The 19,373-nt window shown below is 47.8% G+C and overlaps 1 protein-coding gene across 3 annotated transcripts in view; it reads right to left on the bottom strand.

The window, feature by feature from the left end:
• IGF2BP3 (insulin like growth factor 2 mRNA binding protein 3) overlaps nt 1-13,389 on the bottom strand; it is a 105,516-nt gene extending 92,127 nt beyond the window's left edge. For all 3 annotated transcript variants that reach the window (XM_036761475.1, XM_036761474.1, XM_036761473.1), the window contains exons 1-2: nt 13,215-13,389; nt 10,844-10,904 (exon numbers count right to left, since the gene is read on the bottom strand). In XM_036761475.1, the coding sequence (XP_036617370.1) occupies nt 10,844-10,904; nt 13,215-13,389 (236 nt within the window). The remainder of the gene's footprint in view (nt 1-10,843; nt 10,905-13,214) is intronic.
• Nucleotides 13,390-19,373: the final 5,984 nt, after the last annotated feature.

Raw genomic sequence — 19,373 nt, forward strand, 5'->3', positions numbered from 1 at the left:
TATTTTTAAATAGCTAAAGAGACCAAGAGATGACCTATCATACATTCAGAACTGGAAGCAATCTTTGAAAATAGTCTGCTTACTGTGTTTGCCCAAGACAAATTAATTTCCCTCCAAAGTATTTTCTTTCTTTTTCTTAGTCATTAGAGGAAACAAAGGTGAGGGGATTGAGGAGTATGTTTTGAAAAGATTATCCTATAAACTGCTGACTTATCAATTACACATTGGCAGATTTCATTCATTTGGGCTGCTGCAATCAGGGATTGCTATCTGTATCAGAGAAGGGAGTAACTCCTCCACCTCACAGAAATTACAGATCCTCAGTAAGCCTGTATAAGATTAAATTCTTTCCAAATACATTGATTCAGGTTGTACCTTGGAGATAGAGAGAAATAAATGAAAGGTTTATCAGTTTGAGGTTAAATTCCAGCTTTGCCATTTGCTACCTATGGGACAGTGGATAAGTGGTAAATTCTTTGGACTTTAATTTTTTCTTACATAAAAGGAGGCAGTAAAGCTAGATAAATGTTGGGGTCCATTTCAGCTTGAAATCTATGATCACAGGAAACATTCAGCTTTTCCACATGCCTAATTTAACAGTACCAAATTTACAAAGTAGAAAAAGAAAAGGACAGGCTATCCAATCCTGAAGGTAAATTCAGAGAGGGGTTTTTTGGGGTTTTTGCTTTCTTTTGTTTTTAGGCAAACCTATTGGGAAATTTCAACTAAGGTTTAATTGTAGCCTGAGGTTGCTAATAAGTGTTTCTTTGTATCTTCTCCCATCATTAAGGTCTACGCTGAGCCAAAGACCTTGCCCATCTCCCTTTTCAGAATTTCTCCCTTTCTTCTCGATACTTGGTTTCTCTCTTTAATCAAACAAGATTTTAGTAAGGGTAGGAAACCTCCCCGTCTAGAAAATTCACCTCTTACCAAGATACAAGATCAGAAATTTAGATTTGGAAGGAACCTTACTTTAGTTTACAGAAAATGAAACTGAGAATCAGAAAGGCAGTGTCTTTAGAAGCTGTTAAATAGCCCTGATCCCAGATTGAAAAAAAAAAATCAATTCCCTTGAGTTTTTTTTTTTTTAACCACTATTCCCAGGGCCTGGGGAGAATGAGGCAGCAGACCCATCTTAACTAAAGCACACTGTCAAGATGAAATCCACATTCTCTCCACCTACCCCGCAGCCCATTTTAAGGGACATATTCTATCTTGGCCTCAACATTAAATAGGGAAAAGTATCCTTTACAATTGAACCTGAAACAACTGTACTGCTTAGAAGTGAGTTTTCTATTGCTCTAATTGTTCCTGGCCTAAATCCCTCCTGTCAGGCTGTCCGTGTTGCCCTGAAACCGTCACCTCCTGGCCACACAAAGGACCAACCATCCACTGAGAGCTTGTAGGGAACCTCGCTCAAGTCCAGTGCCAGGGATACTTTCTTGTGTTCCCCTCCCTCTTCTGCCTGCTTCAAGTGGACATGGCGTCAGGGTTCTGAAATCAGCACCAGATGCTGAGCCAGACCGGCTGAGCAGCTGGACCCTCTGGGCAGGCATGAGAGATGCTTCTGCCCTGGTCCAGAATCTGCGGCAGCTTGAGACAGGCTCCCTTCGGCTTAGTTATTTGGCACTATCAGGGCATTTCTTTTCTATACGTGATTGGTTTGGGAAATTAATTTGTTTCCACATGCCCAAATAGAAGCAACAGTTACAATGAACTGCAAGCACCTACATTTCTCCTTTTCGTCTCACCATGTACATCTGGGAGGGGTTGGGGAAGGATCTCTAAATGATCTTGAATTTGCCTCTAAGTATTAATATTTATAAATAAAGCAATGCTACATTTTATTTCTAGTTAATTTCCTCACAATATACTTCCCTGAAGTGTCATCACAAGCAGTAGTAGCATCCTTCTCATTAAATCTGGTCTTTTACCTTCTTTAAGTGGATCAATGGACTGAATATTCCCACCCCACCAAATTCCTGGTCCTTTGAGAATGCTTTCATCAGAATACCCCAAGACTATCTGGGCTACATAGAACCCCATATTACTTATCTGTGATAATGGAATTGTACCTGGAATGATCTAGGAAAGGCTGGATTTTCCCTAAGATTATCAGAGCCCAGTGATAATCACCTCAAACTTATGCAGATGTCCCTTCACTCAAGGTGGATTCCAATGTCTTATCTCACTTAACACCGGAGGGCCAGGGTCCCCAGACAGGAATGATGGTCTAAGGCAGCTAAGGGTTTTGTCTAGGGACCAGACTTGTTCAATTTCCAGAGATTCTCACCATTGGAAAAATGTTCATTTCCAGCATCTTTCCAAGACTGAAAACTAAGGCCTCGTGGTTGTCAAAAGACACCAAGAGGATTCTGCAATAATCTAGTTAGCAGGTGAGGCAGTAAGGTGAGCTGGGGCTGGTTTAAACTAAGCCATTAGAGAGGAACTGTGATTTTCATCAATGCATGAAGTTCCCAGAACAAATGAAATTGAATACTTAAAATTTTACAGATGAGAAATGGGAAACTGAATTATGGAGTAGGCAGAAGAGAAAGGAGCTGGGAACAAGACAGTTAAGCCAGCACCCTGGACCACAGCGGGAGGCTTTTTTGGTTTGTTTGTTTTGGGGTCTAGACCAGATTTCTCTGTAGGAGATTCCCTAAGGGCAGACTCTCCCCCTACCCTCCACAGAGGCAAATAAGTAATAAATTTCTAATAATCTTAGCAAGCAGCCTGGGGTGACAAGGGGGTATGCATCCAACTTGAACACATCTTTCCTGAATTTACCCTCTATCTACTGCCAGCATATCAGGTTTTAATTCTATTTCATACTGAAGCTGACCTGAAAACTTGCTTATCTATAACTAGCTGCTGGCTAACTGTTTAAAACCTGGATCCTTTCCCCAGTCTATCCTTGGAAGGTCATTCCTGAAAATATCTGCTGTCCAACATCAGTGTTTACTAAATACCTTTAAGATATTTAGAAAAAAAGAGAGTGAGAAGGGGAGGAAGAGACATAAATCCTAAAACCTTTTATTAAGCCATTGGTTTCCCCAGGATCGCCTGACCCACACTAAAGGATATAAAACTAAAATGAAATTTAGTAGGGTTACATATATTTAACTGCAGTTAGGTTTAAAAAAAGTCTCCTACACTAGTCCAGGATGGAGATCGAATATCCCCAAGGCAGGATGGACAAGTCAATCCCATGCAACCTGTTTGCCCAGAAAAGCTCATGTCACTTTGGACCATATTCATAAAATGCCATCCAGACCTCTGCACTAGGCTAACTCTATCTAGAGTAACATATTCGGCTGTGGGCACCAAATTTTAACAGGGATATTGGCAACCTGGAGCTCACCCAAAAGATGGTGAAAGGTATGGAAACCATGTCATGAGAGTAACAGCTGAAGGAATTGGAGATGATGAGCCTAGAAAAGACAGGGGACATGATAGTGGTGTCATAAAATAGTTGGCGGGGGCAGGGTGTCAGGTCAAAGGAAGACAACTGATTCCATATAGGAAAGTATAAGAACCAATGTAACAAGTCAGAGGAGGGCTGATTGCTCCAAAAAAGGAGATAATTTCTAACACTTGGAGCTACCCTAACATAGCAATCAGGGGTCCGGTTAAGTAGGGAGCTTCCCAGCAATTGAAGTGTGCAAGTAGAAAGAAGCTGGAGCACCACCTGTTAGGGATATTGTCAAAAGAGGGCCCCTAAAGGATGGGTTAGTATTAAAAATCCTGTCAGAGCTGCAACCTAATCTTTGTCACCATTTAACTCTGTTTCTTCATTTATAAAATGGACATACAACTACATGGATTACCTACTCAAATGGTTTGTGAGCAAAGCATATAAATCAAACACAAATTCAGCTATTAGTAGGTGATCCCAAAGGTGTTTCTGATTCTGATCCCCTATCATTATCCATGCTACAAGACAATCAGCCCAAATTCCATTAACCTTCAAGTCTGGAAGACATTGTATCCAGAGAGGCAGTGGTTCTCTCTCATTGTTCCACAATTCTTTTCCTTGTCTAAACAAGCCGGGGAAGCAGGAAGCCAACGAGGTCAGGAAGGCTCTGCCACCTACCCCAATTTAAGTCACTTTGAATCCAACAATCCCATTTCAAGGCTTGTAAATGTAAACAGAACAAAAAATAAAACCTTATTCTATGTCAGAGGTTAATAGGACTGGACTGACTGAGATGATAATAAACCCAGTTTGAAAAACAGCCTCCCAATACAAAATGCTTAAAATTTTTTCCTGTGTTGAATCAAGAGACTAGACATAATGAACTAAAAAATATTTTTAAAAAATAGTCCAGCACTGAAAAAAAATTCTAAAGAAGGAACTGGTCTTGTCAATGCCCTGCTAAAGGCTCCACTGAGTCCCTTCGAGAATATTCCTTCAATATGATGTTTCCAACAGCCACGTAATCAAATTTCAGGATCTTGAGAGAACAGCACATTTCATATGCATTATGTCTGTAAACCCAATTTCTTCAGTGTTTGAGAGTTAACCATTCATATGGTCATTTTTAACACGAAAAATAAAGAGTACTCTCAGTGAAATGAAAAGGGGCAAAGACTAGTTCTAATTGACCACATAAAGCACTTAGCAAATCTTAACAAATGTATGAGTATAGATATTTTTCTACCATTAACAAATCAAGTCTTCTCTCGCCTGGTCCATATTGCTATATTCACCTATATACATATTTATTATATGTATGTGTGTATGTGTACACACACACATTCTAAAATCTTATATTGAATTACAGGACAATTAGTAATTAATAAGCTGTCTATACAAAACACATTCAAATTATAAGATACTAGTATATATGTAGAGTACTTCACAAGCTTTCAATTCAGTCACAAATAGCTCTAGCATTATTATACGCAAAATTTCGTTCAACGTTAACAATGGTCGACATTAACAAGGGCCGAACAAATCAAACTATTCCGGTGCTATAGACTACTCTGGAGGTAAAGGGAACAGGGAACGTGTGGGGAAATTACACCAGATCTGCCCATACCGGTCCCCAGTTGCCAAATCCACCTCTAAGCCCATGGACTCCAGGCACCTGGGACACAGTTCTACACAGTCCCCAGTTCCATGACTAGAACCTTGTATATGTAAAGAGAACATTGCCAAGTACAGCATAGGCTAACGACTTCTTCTTTCCCCTTTCCATCTCTCCCCCAAATCACACATACTAACTGCCAAAACAACTGAATGGCTATTTCATGCCCTCATTAAAAAAAAGAAATGTATTCCTAGAAAAAGTTATTGCCAAAAGCCGTTAACAAATACTTCTAAAAAATTCCATAGTTACTTGGCAGTTCTCTCTTAATGTCAATTTATTTTAATCAGCAAACTATTAATTACCCAAGTATGTATGAAGGAAGGATTTTTAAAGGGATTCAAAAATCAACTCCCCTTGGAGGTCATCGAGCCCAACCAGAACATATGAGAAAGACTTAACCCTACAAAGCAGCCAATTACACCCAAAGTTCCAAATCTTTGTACAACAAACATTTTAAAATAACTAAACAGGGTTTGGTGGTTCATTTATTTCAAAGAGCCTCAAAAAATTCTAGAACAAAAGGACTTGGGACTGATTCCTTAGAATTGGTTGTAACAGGACTTGACCCAATTAAGTAATTTATTTGCATTGGTTAGCAGGAAGGCTAGAAACCGGATTCTTAAGTCTCAAAATTACTACCTAGCCATCCTAAGTTCTAAATGTCTTCCTCTGGCATCCTGTGCTTATCTATTAGAAACCAAAATTCTTGACTTAAAAATTTAAATTGTGCATTTAAAAATGAAAGGTAACTAAAATACCTTTAAATACTTTTGTCAATCTCCCAAGCAGCCTACTTTTACAAGGCAATATATTAATATAGTTTAGTTTCCATTTTGGCTAAAACTTGGGAAGGACAGCCATGTCAAAATTCTGGATTACCAATTAATTTGTCCAGAGCGTATAATAAATAATTTTCTTATGGTTCAGTTCATAATCATTAAATTAATGCTTAAAGTTGAAAGTTAAGGGGTTGCCTAATAATTTTCCTTATTTCTGGAGGCACTGTTTAAAAAGTCCCTTGTTACTAGGGGGAAACCAACATTCAACGTATTCCTCTAGACGCAATGGTGAAAGGGGTCACATTTGGGCATTTGTGTATATTACTAATTTCATAAAAATAAGTTACCATTAGCTCAATAGGACCTTCAGTTCTTCACACCAGACAGCCATCTCCTTAAACCAAGTTTTTACATTTAGAGGCTTGTTTCAGCTTCATCTTAAGCTTCTAGGAGAGAGAAACTGACCCGAAAAGGGGTGGTTCTCAAGAGAAAACTCCCTCTCCTTAAAGCTTAGGATTGATATGAACAGCGATTAGGCTTCGTTGGTTTCCATATTTGATTTCATATCTTCGCAAAAAGACACCTCCCTTACATGGTTTAAAGCCTAACAGGACCACAAAGGAAAAGGTGGAGAATCTAGCCTCTTTTTTTTTTTTTAAGATGACTTCATCTTGAACCATTAAATACTGACTATGATGCTTAAAATACACTGTTTTCTGTTTACCCAACTTTTATGTTGAATCCTTTTTTTTTTTTTTTTTTTACAAGTTCCTTTTTCCACTAGACTGGATAAGAAGCAGGATATCACGTACCTTCCAAATCTTCAATCCAGGGCACCGCCACAAATGGATCGAGTCAGCCTTAATTGATGGAAGAGTGAGGGGAGTAGGGAACTTAGTTCTATATTACCTGCCTCAGTTGATACGACTCTAATCAAAAGGGAAACAACTAAATCCGGAAAATAATCAAACCGGAGGGGATGTAGTAACTTAGAAGGGAGAGAAAGTGGCAACTGAGGGAGGCAGGAGGCGCTCCGGGGTGTTTGTTTGTTTGTTTGTTTGACAAAAGCCAAGGTTCGAACAAAAAGCTGAGCCCCTTCCCCCCCCCCCGGGGGCCAGGACCAGAAACCTTCCCATCCCCCTCCCCAGCCACAAAGACCCTTGAAAAAGTGACATCATTGCTATTTACATAATCACACAGTAGCCAGCATACTGCCCCCCCCCCATTCCAGCTGCTCCAGCCACCTTGTTCAACTAGGAGCCTCTCAAAGGTGCCAAGACTTTAATATTCATCCTAGTCCCTCTCTACCCCCCTGAAGAGAAAGGAAAGGGGTGGGGGTAGCACTACCATTGGTTCCACCAGCCTTGTTCCCATTAGCAAAGAGACAAAGTCACGTCCACACTAATCCCTCTAGGAGGTGGGGAAGTGGGGCCCCATCAAGAGCCTGTTAAGATGGCCATTCGCTCTTCTCTGAGCTAGGACGGAAGGCGTCTAAAACCCTACAGTGTCCTGCTACCACCTCCCTCAGGTTCACAGGCAGCTGAAGGCAGACATGCCACGTTGCCTTGGAGATTGCAGCAGTTTTCAGAACCCAGTGGTTGGGCACGGCCACCTACTAGGGCTTAGAGCTCTCCTCCCCATATCCCTCCAACCCATCTGCCGCAGTGCAACTCTCAGGGAAAAAAAAAAAAAAAAAAAAAAAAAAAACAAAAAAAAAAATGACCATGGCTGGCCGCTGGCTGGTTCCACCCAATCACCTCTCGGGCAGGGCTCTCCAACTTTTAATTTGCAGCGGGCCCCTTCTTTCCCTCTCAGGGTTTCGATAAGCAGTCTGGGCAGCCCCCTTCCCCATCTGCCTTTCCCTGTGGGTCTAAAGGTCATTTCTGCAAAGGTGGGGTCCCTTTACGGGAAGCCCATGTATTGGCCGTCCCCTCCCAATTAGGACTGGAAGCCATTGAATGTCACGGTTACTGACAAATATTAGCGCCCTCTACAGGGGTTGGCCTTCTGGACCCAAACCCTGACACCCCTTCTCTTGACCTTCCTCCCCAGGACGTGTTACGGGTACAGATTACCCCTTCGGCGGCATTCTCGCCTTTCTCTTCCCCCTAGCCCTGGTGGCCCTGGGAGCAGAGCGGTGGAACCGTCTGGGATCAATGCAAACTGCCTGCCTGCGGGGTGGGTTCGAGCAAAAATACCCACTTTCGAACGTGGCCCGAGAACAGAAGGCTGCCGCAGTGGCTGGGGGGGGGGGGGGGGTTGGGAAGCAGCGCCTTCATCGCATTTCCACCATTTCCTATCACCACCCCTTCTCCTGTCAAGGCGGGAGCTGCTGGCCTGGGGGGGGGGGGGGCGGGAGAAAGAGACTTGTCGTCCTCGGAAACCTGAATTAAGATGCCGAAGATCACAGGCTACTCCGGGAAAGGGGAGGGGGGCTAAATCCTCAGATCCAAGCTGGCAGGAATCTCAAAGTAGCGCAAAGCGCTTTACAAATTTCATCATATACGGCCCACACTACGTATGGAGTGGGAAAAAAGTCAGGCTGGTCCACTTGCCAGTATAGTCCTGGCTAAACTTTCTAAAAGCATAATTTGAACTGCCCAGTGAGAGAGGGGCTTGGGGGTTACCAAAGAAGCTGTTCCCCTAATTCTGGCCTTGAACGTATAACTAAATATGTTCTTTATTGAAAGGGAGCTGTGAAAAATATAAGCTCTCACCTTATATATGGGCTTTTAAAAAGCCCCCACTAATTTGGAAAGGACAGAACTGTGAAGTCTCTTAGCATATTCGAAGTTTTAACAAACTAAAAATCTCCATTTCGCAGGAGAGTTTGAGTCAGGGTGCAGGTAGGAAAGTCTGAATCGGTCCCAAGATATCGTTAAGCCGACCAAAATTTAAAGTACAAAAATATGGGGATGGCGGTGTCAGAATTCTAATCTTCTCGCCCATCGGTCAGAGTTGTAATACAGATGGGGTGTTACGTTAGTAACCCTACTTCGAAGAGGGACACGGGAATTGCTGCCTACAAATCACCTATAATTCATATTCCAAAGCTCACCAGGGCCTGCCCCACTTTATCTGGAGTACCCACTTTTCTTTACAGTGCCCTTCAGGATTTTTCTTCTTTCCCTCGAATAGGAAAAGAAGCTTAAAAGAAAAAAAAATTCTCTCTCACAATTTTATGTCACAAAAGGGTTCCAGGCTCAAAGAAAATACTAAGTCCCCATCCCAGAATGAATATTTCTGGGGGAGAAGGGTCCCCAGACTCCACAAGTGCACAGAGATGACCAGGTTCTTTGTGTGTTTCAAGTTGGAAGCTTAGAGTTAGGAAGAGAACATTTTACCACATATGCCACTATGCACATATATTATATATAATAAGAACAAAGGTCTTTTCACCTCTGATATATTCCCAAGTGCACCTTTAGGTTTTCCGTGTAATGTTTTGTTGTTTTTTTTTTCCTCCAGAACAAAAAAGGGAAAAACGCTGACATTTGAAATAGACTAGCCAGGGTGCAAAATAGAGAGAGCCCACGCTTTGCACACACTGGCAAACGGAGAGAAAAAGCACACGCTATGAAACCTTTTTTTTTCTTGATAACATCAGTCTTCGTGGGGTTAGCTACCTTCATGGCATAGAAACCCCCAAGAACGTCTTTTTCTTAGGTCAATAGGGGCAGCACATTGACAACTCCCAATCGTATTTCTCTCCGACCTATTGCCCTCACCCCCCCCCGCCCCCACCCCAGACCAGCCTGAAGCTGGTCTTTGCTTCCCCACCTTTCCTCCCATCATCGACAAAGGCGATTCTGGTTTTCAAGTTAAACCTTGGTGATTTACCAGAAGGTCCTGGCCTCAGAGCATTTCCCGAGCCACCTCTACAAGCCCACCATCCCGTCTCTCCTTTTCCACCAGCCTAAGAGGCGCAGGACCGCTGAAGGGCCACAGGGAGGAGGCAAAACGCCTTTGGAGCGGGAGCCTCGCAGCTATTTAGCTGCGCCACCGCCGCCAGGGCAGCAGTCATAGCCTGGGAAGGCTTCTCCGACTCTCTATAGGCTTTTTTTTTTTTTTTGGTCAAGTGACAGCCTGCGCTAGTGCTGCCTGCGCCGTCGGGCAGACCTGCGCATCTTCTAGGCTGGCTGCAAGAGCTCCCGCTCTACTCGTTTCCTGCCCCCTCTTCCCTCCCTCCTTGCTAAGTCTTTGCTCAAATCTGGGGCTCGAAGGACCTGGGGTGTGGGGGGAAATCTACGTGGAAAAAAAGATCTCTGCGGGTTTTTTTTTTATTGGGGGGGGGGGAAGAAATCAGATTGACTACTCACACATTTGCAACTCTGCCGACGGCGGGCGGCGGCTGGGGGCTTCGAAATCCGGGCTTGCCGAGACCCTTCCCCATTTCCAAAGGGAAGGGCCGTCGGAAAATGTACTTACGGTTCTCTCCTTCCACTCCCCCGCTGTGGTGCCGCCGCCGACGAGCCGCTCACTGCCTCACGTGCCCGTCCGTTATGTAACGCAAATCAGCCCATCTCATTTCCTGCTAACTCCCCCCCAACTCCGAAATTGTGATTTCGCAGCCCTCCCTTTCCCCTTCTCAGTGTCCTCCCCCAGCCTGTCCCGTCCGTCCCGTCCCCAGGTTCTGAGGTGCGCCCAACCCAAGGAGAACCCGCTCCGCTCCCTCCCCTCGCGGCCACCCTCAACCCAAAGGTCTGGCCCGAAGCCCAAGCTTGGTGGGGATGGGATGGGGGTGGGGGGAAGGGCATCTGGAGGGGTCTCAATGGCTGAAGAAATTCTGTGGGCCGTAGGCAAAGGCCGCCAAACGCCGTCGCGGCAACCCATTTTCGTGGTGCGGAGAGGCAGCTTTCAGCGCCCCCTCCTCTTCCTGCAGTGGTCTGGACGGGGGGCGGGGTGGGGGGAGCGGTGGAGAGGAGAGGAGGAAGGGAAAGGGGGAAGAGGAAAAGGAAGGACAATTACCTCTGCCTCTTCGGGACCGAGTGCTCCACCTCGATGAGCTTTCCGTGTACCTCCACTTTACCTGCAAACAGACAGGGGAGCAAAACGGGGCTTGAGGCCACTGCGCGCACAAGACCGCCGCCGCCGCCGCAGTTCCACGTCGCCTGTCTGCAGCCCCCCCTGGCCCCCCTTCCCTTCCCTATTCAGCTAAAGCTGCACCCAAGTAACCGCAGGGAAAAATTGGCAGTTGGCACGCAACTAAGGGGAACCACTTGGAAGCTTCCCAAGTGTGTGTGGGGGGGCGCCTGCACCCCAATCTCAAACCTAATCTCTCACTTCTCTGGCACAGAGGCGGGGGAGAGGGGAGGAGGGAGGAGAGCACCCAGAGAGAACAGCCACTGAGGCTAAAATGCTAGGCACGTTTCCCATTCTCCCGTCCCCCCCCCACCCCACCCCTGGCGCAGCAGAATAACCCCAGTCCCTTCACCCAGAGACCCAAATCCGGGGGCTAAAGATGCCCCGATTTTTCTCGGCAACAAAAGCTGCCTCAGGTAGTTCCCAGAGGCAACAGACATCATTAAAAGGTGGGGTCACGGGGAGGAAGGGAAATCAAAAAAACCCCAACTGACGTTTTTCCAAAAAGATGGACGCCCCCAAATAGGGCGACAGGGCGCAAAGTCCCCGGGGAACCCCGAATCCATAATTCCCTAGAAATTTGGCTCTACGACGCCCAAACTAGTCGGACCCTCTTTTTTTCCCTCCTCCTCTTCCTCGCCTAACACCCCTTTCATCTCCCCGTTCCCACAAACCTCCCCCCACCATCACCCAGCTTTCGGGCGGCTTTCTAAGAGCAGCCTGGTCTCGCCCCCTACCTCGGACAGCCCGGGGTGCCCCCCCACCCATTGGGCCGCGGCGCCATCGTCGCCGCAGCCCCCCGGATCGAGCCAGGATGCGTGCGGGCACTCTTCGAGCCGCCAGAAAAAAGGCTGGTCGCCGCCTGGGCCCGGGCGGCCGCGCCTCGTCTCCAGCCAGGCTCGTCGGTGGCGGCGGCGGAGAAGGTGGTGGTGGCGGCGACGGCGGCGGTGGCTGCAGCAGCTGCAGCAGCAAGCCAGAGCCGCAGCCTGGCAGCGGGGGCGGGGGCGGGCGGGCGCGCGGACCCCCACCCACCGCACGCACGCACAGACGGGCGGGCGGACGGACCCCGCCGTGCATGCACACGCGCGCGCGCGCACACACACGCACACACCCACCCTTCTTCCGCACACCAGCTTGAAAGCCAAATGCCGCGGCCCCCGGAACCTGGGAGTGGGGGGAGGAGAAGGCGCGCGCAATGTCTTAGACCCCCCCCCCCCCCCACGCCCCGGACAGCGGCCAGGAACCCACCTGCCCCGGACTCTTGGCCGCGCCCGAGGAGGAGTTCCAGTGAAAGGGTCTCCACTCCTCCTCAGCAGCTAGAGCGCGGGACCGGGATGCTGAGCCAGCGGGAGCGAGCGCAGTTCCCGGTCCCCCGAGCCTCTTAGGGTAGGGAGAAAGGGCGGGCGAGCCGGGTCAGCAATGCTGTGCTGCACAACCGGCTCGCTCGCTCCCTGTCCTCTACCTGAGAGCCCCCAGTCACTGCCCATCCCGGTGTCCTGCCTGCCTCTGTACCCCTGTACCCACCCCGCCTCCTGCTGGTGCTGCTGCTATTGCTGGCGCTATTGCTGCAAACACAGGTTAGCACAAAAGAAAAAATAAATAAAACGAAAAAATGAGTAGACTAACCCCCCGCCAGCTGTACTTAATCCCCCCCAAGAGCGGGCGCGAGTCCCGAGATTGCGCCCGCCTCGAGAAGGGGGAGCGACCAATGGAAAAATGGGGATGGTGAGCGCTAGGGGAGAAGGGAGGCACCGGGTGAGCGCAGGTGACTTTCTGCTCGGACCCCAAATCTGCCCTTCTGCTTCTATCCCCTACACTACCCTAGCGTTCCCCGCCCTCTCTCTCTCTCCTCCTCTCTAGTCACCTCCCAGGGCAGCGTGCGCAGTACCTGACAGCGTCTCCATGGGTTTAGTGGGGAGACACCCGACAGGTTATGGGGAGTAGAACAGAGATGGGGCAAGCGTCAGGGCTGGAGGGAGCGCCCCAGCTGCACCGACACGATGTGTCCCTATCTGTCCGTCCTTTCCCTTCTCCCCACCCCTCAAATCTTACCATCCCCGTGGCCGCCCCGTGGCGTTTCCCCGTACAAGCTGCGAGTTTCCCCTTGGCACCAGACCCCTGATACAGCTAGCTAGTGTCTTGGAAAAGGAAGGTAAAGGCTAGTGGCTGGGGGTCGCGCGGCGACGAACAGGTTTGTTCGTCCCCCAGGAGTGCCGAGGGAGCCGTTGGCTCGCACCCCGGACTTAAGGGGACCCACCTGATAGGGTTTCGATGGCCTTCATCGCCCAGTTTTCGTCGGGGCAGTCCACGAACGCATAGCCCGCTTTCACCAGGAAAGAGCCGGTGTAAGGGATCTTGGAGTCGTTAAAGACACTCTCCAGATCCACTGGGCTCACGCTGTCACTCAGGTTGCCGATATACAGCTTGTTCATTTTTTTTTTACGTGAGGAGAAATGATTAAAAAAAAGTAAAATCAAATTTAAAAGCAAGGGACATCAACGAACTGATGGACTGGTGGTCCCCGTCTTTGCTCTTTTTTGCTGCTCTAAAAGCTCCTAACACCTAAGCTACGCTACAAGCCTAATGCTTTATTTAAAAAAAAAAAAAAAAAAAAAAAAAAAAAAAAAAGCGAAAGGAGAGGGACAAAACTAGCCGTGGGTCTGCGGGCTTCTCTCTTTCCCTAGGAGAAATAAAAAGAGAGCTTCATTGAAGAAGCCCTAGGACCAGAGTGAGGAGTTCTCACTCTGGTGACATGCGAGAGCAAAGCGGACCAGCTTTGTGACGGGAGGATGGCGGGGTCCGCAAGAAATAGGAGGAGAAGGAGGAGGAGGAGGGGGAGAAGGAGGAGGAGGGGGTGGGGGAGGAGGAGGAGAAAGAAAAAAACTACTTTTTGTCTCTGCCCCCCAAACCCCTTTGCCAGCAGCGAGCGGGCTGTGAAAATGTCACACTGCGTGAGTGGAGGCGCCGCCTCCCCGAAAAAAAAACTGAGAAGGAGACAGGCAGAAGGAGGGGAGGGGGGACCGGGGAATCGGGGGGGGGGGAAGAGGAGGAGAGGGAAGGAGGTGGAGGAGAAGGAGGGGGAAAAAATCACTTGGATAGTCCGGCTATTTGAATGAGCCACGTGTTCAAACTACAAATCAACGGTCTCACGTGAAGAATCCTGGCTCCTCAATTAGAGATTTAACCAAAAAGGGGGGGGGGGGAAGGGGTTGGGGAGAATAGGGGAGCAGAGAAAAGGAGATTGGGTGAGGGTCACCGAGGAGGAGGAGGAAAAAAAAGACACCCAGAGCAATCGGTGGTAGCAGCCAGCTTGGAAAGTATGGAGAAGCTCAAGTTTAGAGCTGTTTGATGGGGAGAAGCTACAGGAAACCGAAAGGGCGAATTTCTCTCTCTCTCTGTCTCTCTCTCTCTCGAAGGGGTCCCTAGCCTTTGAGTTTATCTCCCCTGGAGGATAAATTGGAAAATGTGATTTTCTTGGGTATCTCTCTTACACACACTTACACACACCACACACGCCATCCCACACCGTAGCACACACTCTTAAGCTTTATCACTAGACTCTCCCTCTCTCCTTCTGGGCTGCTGCTTCAGTGAATGTAACCTCCTGCAAATCAGGGAGGAAGTTTTCTGGGTTTGCCATTGGAGAAAAAGAGAGCAGGGGGGAGTTGGGAGGGGGAGAGAGAAGGAAGAAGAGGACGGGGGGGAAAGGGGCGGTGGGAGATTGGCAACAGAAGCCAACCCCCCCCCCTCCCTCTCTCTTCCCTCCGCCCCTCCCTTGCTCCCCTGCTCGCTCGCTTGATTCCTTCCTCCTATCTAGAGCATTAATCTGAGGGGTCTTCTGGGCTCGGCTCCTCTCGGCCAACGTGGCCCAAGCGCGGGTGCACAGGGTGGGTGAGTCGGCGGACGAGCTTGCTAGAGAGCAATAGAGAGGGTGGTCGGTGCGGGTGTGGTGGGCGCTGCTCGGTAGCCGCGGGCCTGCTGGGCCTGACTGGCCGCCGGAGGAGGGGGCTTCTGATGGGCACCCAGAAGGGACCCTTCTACGAACAGCAGCACGTCCACCTCCCATTTCGTTTTTGGAGGCTCTCCTGGTTTTGCCTTGCCATTGATTGCGAAGCACCGAAAAGACTAGGGGGCTTCGGGTGGGAGGCAGCCGGCTAGCCTGCGGGCTCCCGGGGCTGCTGGGGGAGGGAGCAGAAGGGAGCGGCCGAGAGTTTCTCTGCAGCGCGGAATCGGGCCCCGAGACGGTAACGTTTCTGGCTTTCGTTCTGCTGAGTGTTCAGCTGCTGGGCCTTTCGGGGCCCAGCTCTTGGGGTTGAGGGGTGGGGGGCGAAGGACAAAAGGGAGGGGTGAAGGCGGTGGGGCGGCCAGGCCGAGTGGCTAAGGCGTTCCTGGCGGGGAAGCGAGCTCTTCCTGTAGCTTCTAAGGTGGGCCTGGGGGAGAGGGGGCAGAGGAGAGCGGCCGAAGGCTACCCACCTCTGTTTTCGCCCCTCCATAATTTATTGAGGGTATAGAACGCACCCTAAGAAAATACCCCTAAGAGAAGGGGTTCAGAATACCCCCTTTCTCGTCTCGAGTGGTGATCACCCGAGAAATATCGAAAGTCTTGGGCTCGGCCCCTTTCTTCGCCTTTGCAGATTCCCTTTCGGGCTTCTGGGGCCCTTCATAATTTACCCCCATTTGCAAAGGAGACAATGCTGGGTTTGTGGGGGTGGGGTCTGGGGCCAGCGGAGCCTTCCCGGGCAAACAAAATGTTGACTGAAGATGAAAAAGGGAGACGGAAATGAAAGATTGGACTGTATTTCGCATAGAAAAATCGAGTAGGTTTTGTTAAATAATTCTGGGGACTCTAGTCAAAGGCTTTATTTATTTCAAAACAGATATTTGAAAGGGAGGTTTAAAAAATAACAGGTAGTCTGTGGAAAACATTTAGGTTTTTTTTCCCCCCAAGAAACGTGAATCAAATTTCACATATAGGTTACAAGGTAATGAAAACATTTTGAATTGCTTTGTTACCTTACAGGGAGAAAAGTGGAGTGGCAGTGTTTCCCCTTTTTTGCAACAATTCAGAAAATTTTTAATTTAGGCTGGGAAAATATGAATGAATTTTAATTTTGATGGGTTTGTTCTTGTCGAGTAAAACAGTTTGGCATTACGGCGGGGTGTCCGGATTTGTGTGTGCGAGTGCACCCAGGGGATAGGAAAGAAATCATTATCAGGCACAGAATGATATTTTAAATTCGTTTTTTTTTCCCCCTTTCAAAAGCAACAGTTATTTTGTGGCCTTTACAGTGATATTAAGTTGCTGCTATGGGCTGAGGCATCTTTTTTTTTTTTTTTTCAAAATACAACTCATTTTTCTAGCATCTGCCTCTACCAAACAATAGAGATGTGGCATTTTGTTTTGTTTGGGGGTGGGTTTTTTCTTTTTGCTTTGTTTTATTTTGCAATTCAGGTTCTCTTTTACCTTATATTCAGTCTATTTTGATTTTTCTCAAGTTTTTAATTTAGCGAAGCTTTGGGGATAGGGGACAGTAGTGATCACAACTTCCATTTTGTAGGGGGAAAAAGCCTGAGGAATTGACAAATTTCTTTTCTTTTACATTAACTTTTCAATTTTTAATTTTTTTTTTCACTTCTCATTGACCCCTTTGGAACCTAACATTTTTCTTGAAGGATCTTCAATGAGGAAAGACTTGGGAGAGATATTTTAGTCCCTTGGAAGACTATGTTGGTTAAGTCGAGGGGAGGAAAAAAACACACACTCGTACACTAAAACAGCACTCAAACGGAACTGAGGCTGCATTCTTCGCAGATCTATAGCATAGATATTAACAATCTGATTGTTTTTTAACCAAATGGGTAAGTACATTTTTTCCTATGTGAACAAAACAAATCAAAAGAAAAAAAAGACTGTTGGAGCCTTCCTCATTGTTAGAAATAGTCTCTCTCTCTGACATACCACTTACTTAAATTTTTACAAACTAGTTGCTGAGCTATAGTACTTCTGTTCCATTTTTCTCTGCAATTGTTTTTCATATGGTAGAAAAGATACATATATACGTATAAATATGCATATGTATACATATATATATACACCCTGAATTATTTGATCACCTTAAGCTGTGTCCAAAGTAAGTCAACTGAGGCTGCTTCCTCCTGACAGGGATTTACTATTTTTAAATTAAGAAACTGGAAACTCTTCAAATGCCTTAAACATGGTGATTATTTGTAAGGCTATCTGCTATTTAAAACTATGAAAAAGCCTCTCTAAGGCTTGTCTTACCACTATCAACACAGTATAAAAACTGGAATTTCAAATTTCCAGGTGGTTTTGGAAAATAATTTCACATATTAATTTGTATAAATGACAAAAAAAAAAGGAACCATACACACAAAACTGAATGCAGCTTCTGACCCAATGGACCCTAGAGATATATCATCTCCAGATACTTCATAGAAGTGGATTCGTTTCATTCCAAATCTTTCAAACCTTCATATTAATACTTTTCTCTCAATGTTTGAGGGTAACAGGGAGACATCTAAACACAAGGGATAGAAAACTGCCCTTCAGACTTCAGAAAGTATTTTTCCCTCCTTAAGAATATCCATACTCAGTAATTCTAAAAATCACAATTTTCCAGTAGCATTTTAATTTAAAATTGTAAAGACTTCTACTGTTTGTTTTTAACCCAGGGCCTCATTCTTGCAGTTCAAAAATAGTCAGTTCTATCAAAATTTTTCCACTCCAATATTAATGCCGAGAATCATTTGCATTTACTCTCAAATGGAGGAGGATGGGGGGGGGGGCAGTGTTTCTTTTTTGCTCCTCAACTACAACCTGTTTTCCCTCTAGAGCTAGCCTCCTCAGTTCTTTATGAGCCTGGGGTGGGGGGGAATAAAATTATTTTTAAAGGGCTATGTGATAGAAAAGGGGGAAAAAATTGCTATCACATTACTCACAGGTTATATATGTAAGAACCAGACAGGGAGGAAAGGGAGAAATATTCCTTGTCCCCACCCCTCCTTCAGCCTTCACTGCGTTAAAGCAAACAGACACCCACTTAGGGAGCTCGCTCTTTCTAGCGTGAGCACTTTCTGCGATGTGCCTGCCACAAGTTAAGTAATCTTCGCTAAAACAAACAAACAAAAACGCAACCACTTTTACTCCTTTAACCAATTCTCCTGGACGCTGATCTGCTTCAAGCTGATGTATGCTGGAGATCTGCGGGCTCTGCTCCGCTACACCCTGAAATTGGCCTTCATTTATTTTGTTTGCATTCAAAGATGGAGATTCGAAAGACGGAGATCAGAAAGAAGATGGGCTGCTTTCCTTGTTCCCTGGCTGTTGCCCAAAGAGAGCCGGATCTGCGAAACAGTCACTGGGAAGGAAAGCTTTTTACCTGCTGCCTTCTCTCCAGTCTGGCCCAGGAATTCCCCCCACCGCCCCCCCCAACACACAACCTTTCCCCCACCACCGCCCCAGCGTCTACCCCTGAACCCCGGATGAGGCTCAAGTCTCGGTACTCTTGCACCCAGGGCCAGGCTCAATCTGGCTCTTCTGCACCCAAGGCCAGACTGGTTCCCCTGGCCTCTGGGAGTTTCTGCAAGATTGTCTGGTTGGGTTAGAGGTGAGCCGGGAGGGGGTCCGAAGAGAGAGGGACGGGAAGGGGCGGGGAGAGTGAAATAGGGTGTGGGGAATGAACTTTCATGTGGCTTTAGGTAGTTGCCCGGCTGGCCCACAACGAATGAATTTAACTCTTCTCTACATCCTCCCCTGCACCCCGAATCTCAGGCCCTAGCCCCCGGGCCTCCCACCCACCGCGGGACGACCCCATTCAGGCTGAGAGGGAAACGGGCGGGCGGGCGGGCAGACGGGCGGGTGTTTGACAACATTAACTCTCTCCGGGCTAGCTCCTCCTCGCCCCGCCCCGCTTTTATGAGTGGGAGTGAGAGCTGGGAGCAGGCGGCGAGAGTGACGACCAGTACACTAGGGGAAGTAGACGCAGCACCTTGGGCCGCGAGCAGAGCCAAAGAGAGAGTGTGTAAGAGAGCAGGATGGCAAAGGAGCGAGCTACGGGTCTGTCAGCCGCGCGGCCGGACGCTGATGGGCGCGCTGCGTAGCGCCTGAGGGGGAGGAACCGTGTGCTCCCGCGGGCGTCCGGGAAGGCAGGAGGCTGGATGGCGGAGATCCGTAGTCACCCTTCGCCCCTCACCCCTCCCTTCTGCCCGGCCGAGGCGGGCGGGGGGGGGGGGAGGGAGGGGGGCGGGGAAGAAGGGGAGGGAGAGGGAGGGGGGCTTTCGTCTCCAGTTCGTGGAGGCAAGAAGCCAATCAGAGCCCGCGGCCCTGCAGGCGTCCGCACCAGCCACCAGCCTGATCTGCTTCCAGCTCTTCATTCATTGGCCCCTGAAGCGACCC

This window comes from Trichosurus vulpecula, chromosome 5 (genome assembly GCF_011100635.1).
Source record: "Trichosurus vulpecula isolate mTriVul1 chromosome 5, mTriVul1.pri, whole genome shotgun sequence".
NCBI lineage: Eukaryota > Metazoa > Chordata > Mammalia > Diprotodontia > Phalangeridae > Trichosurus > Trichosurus vulpecula.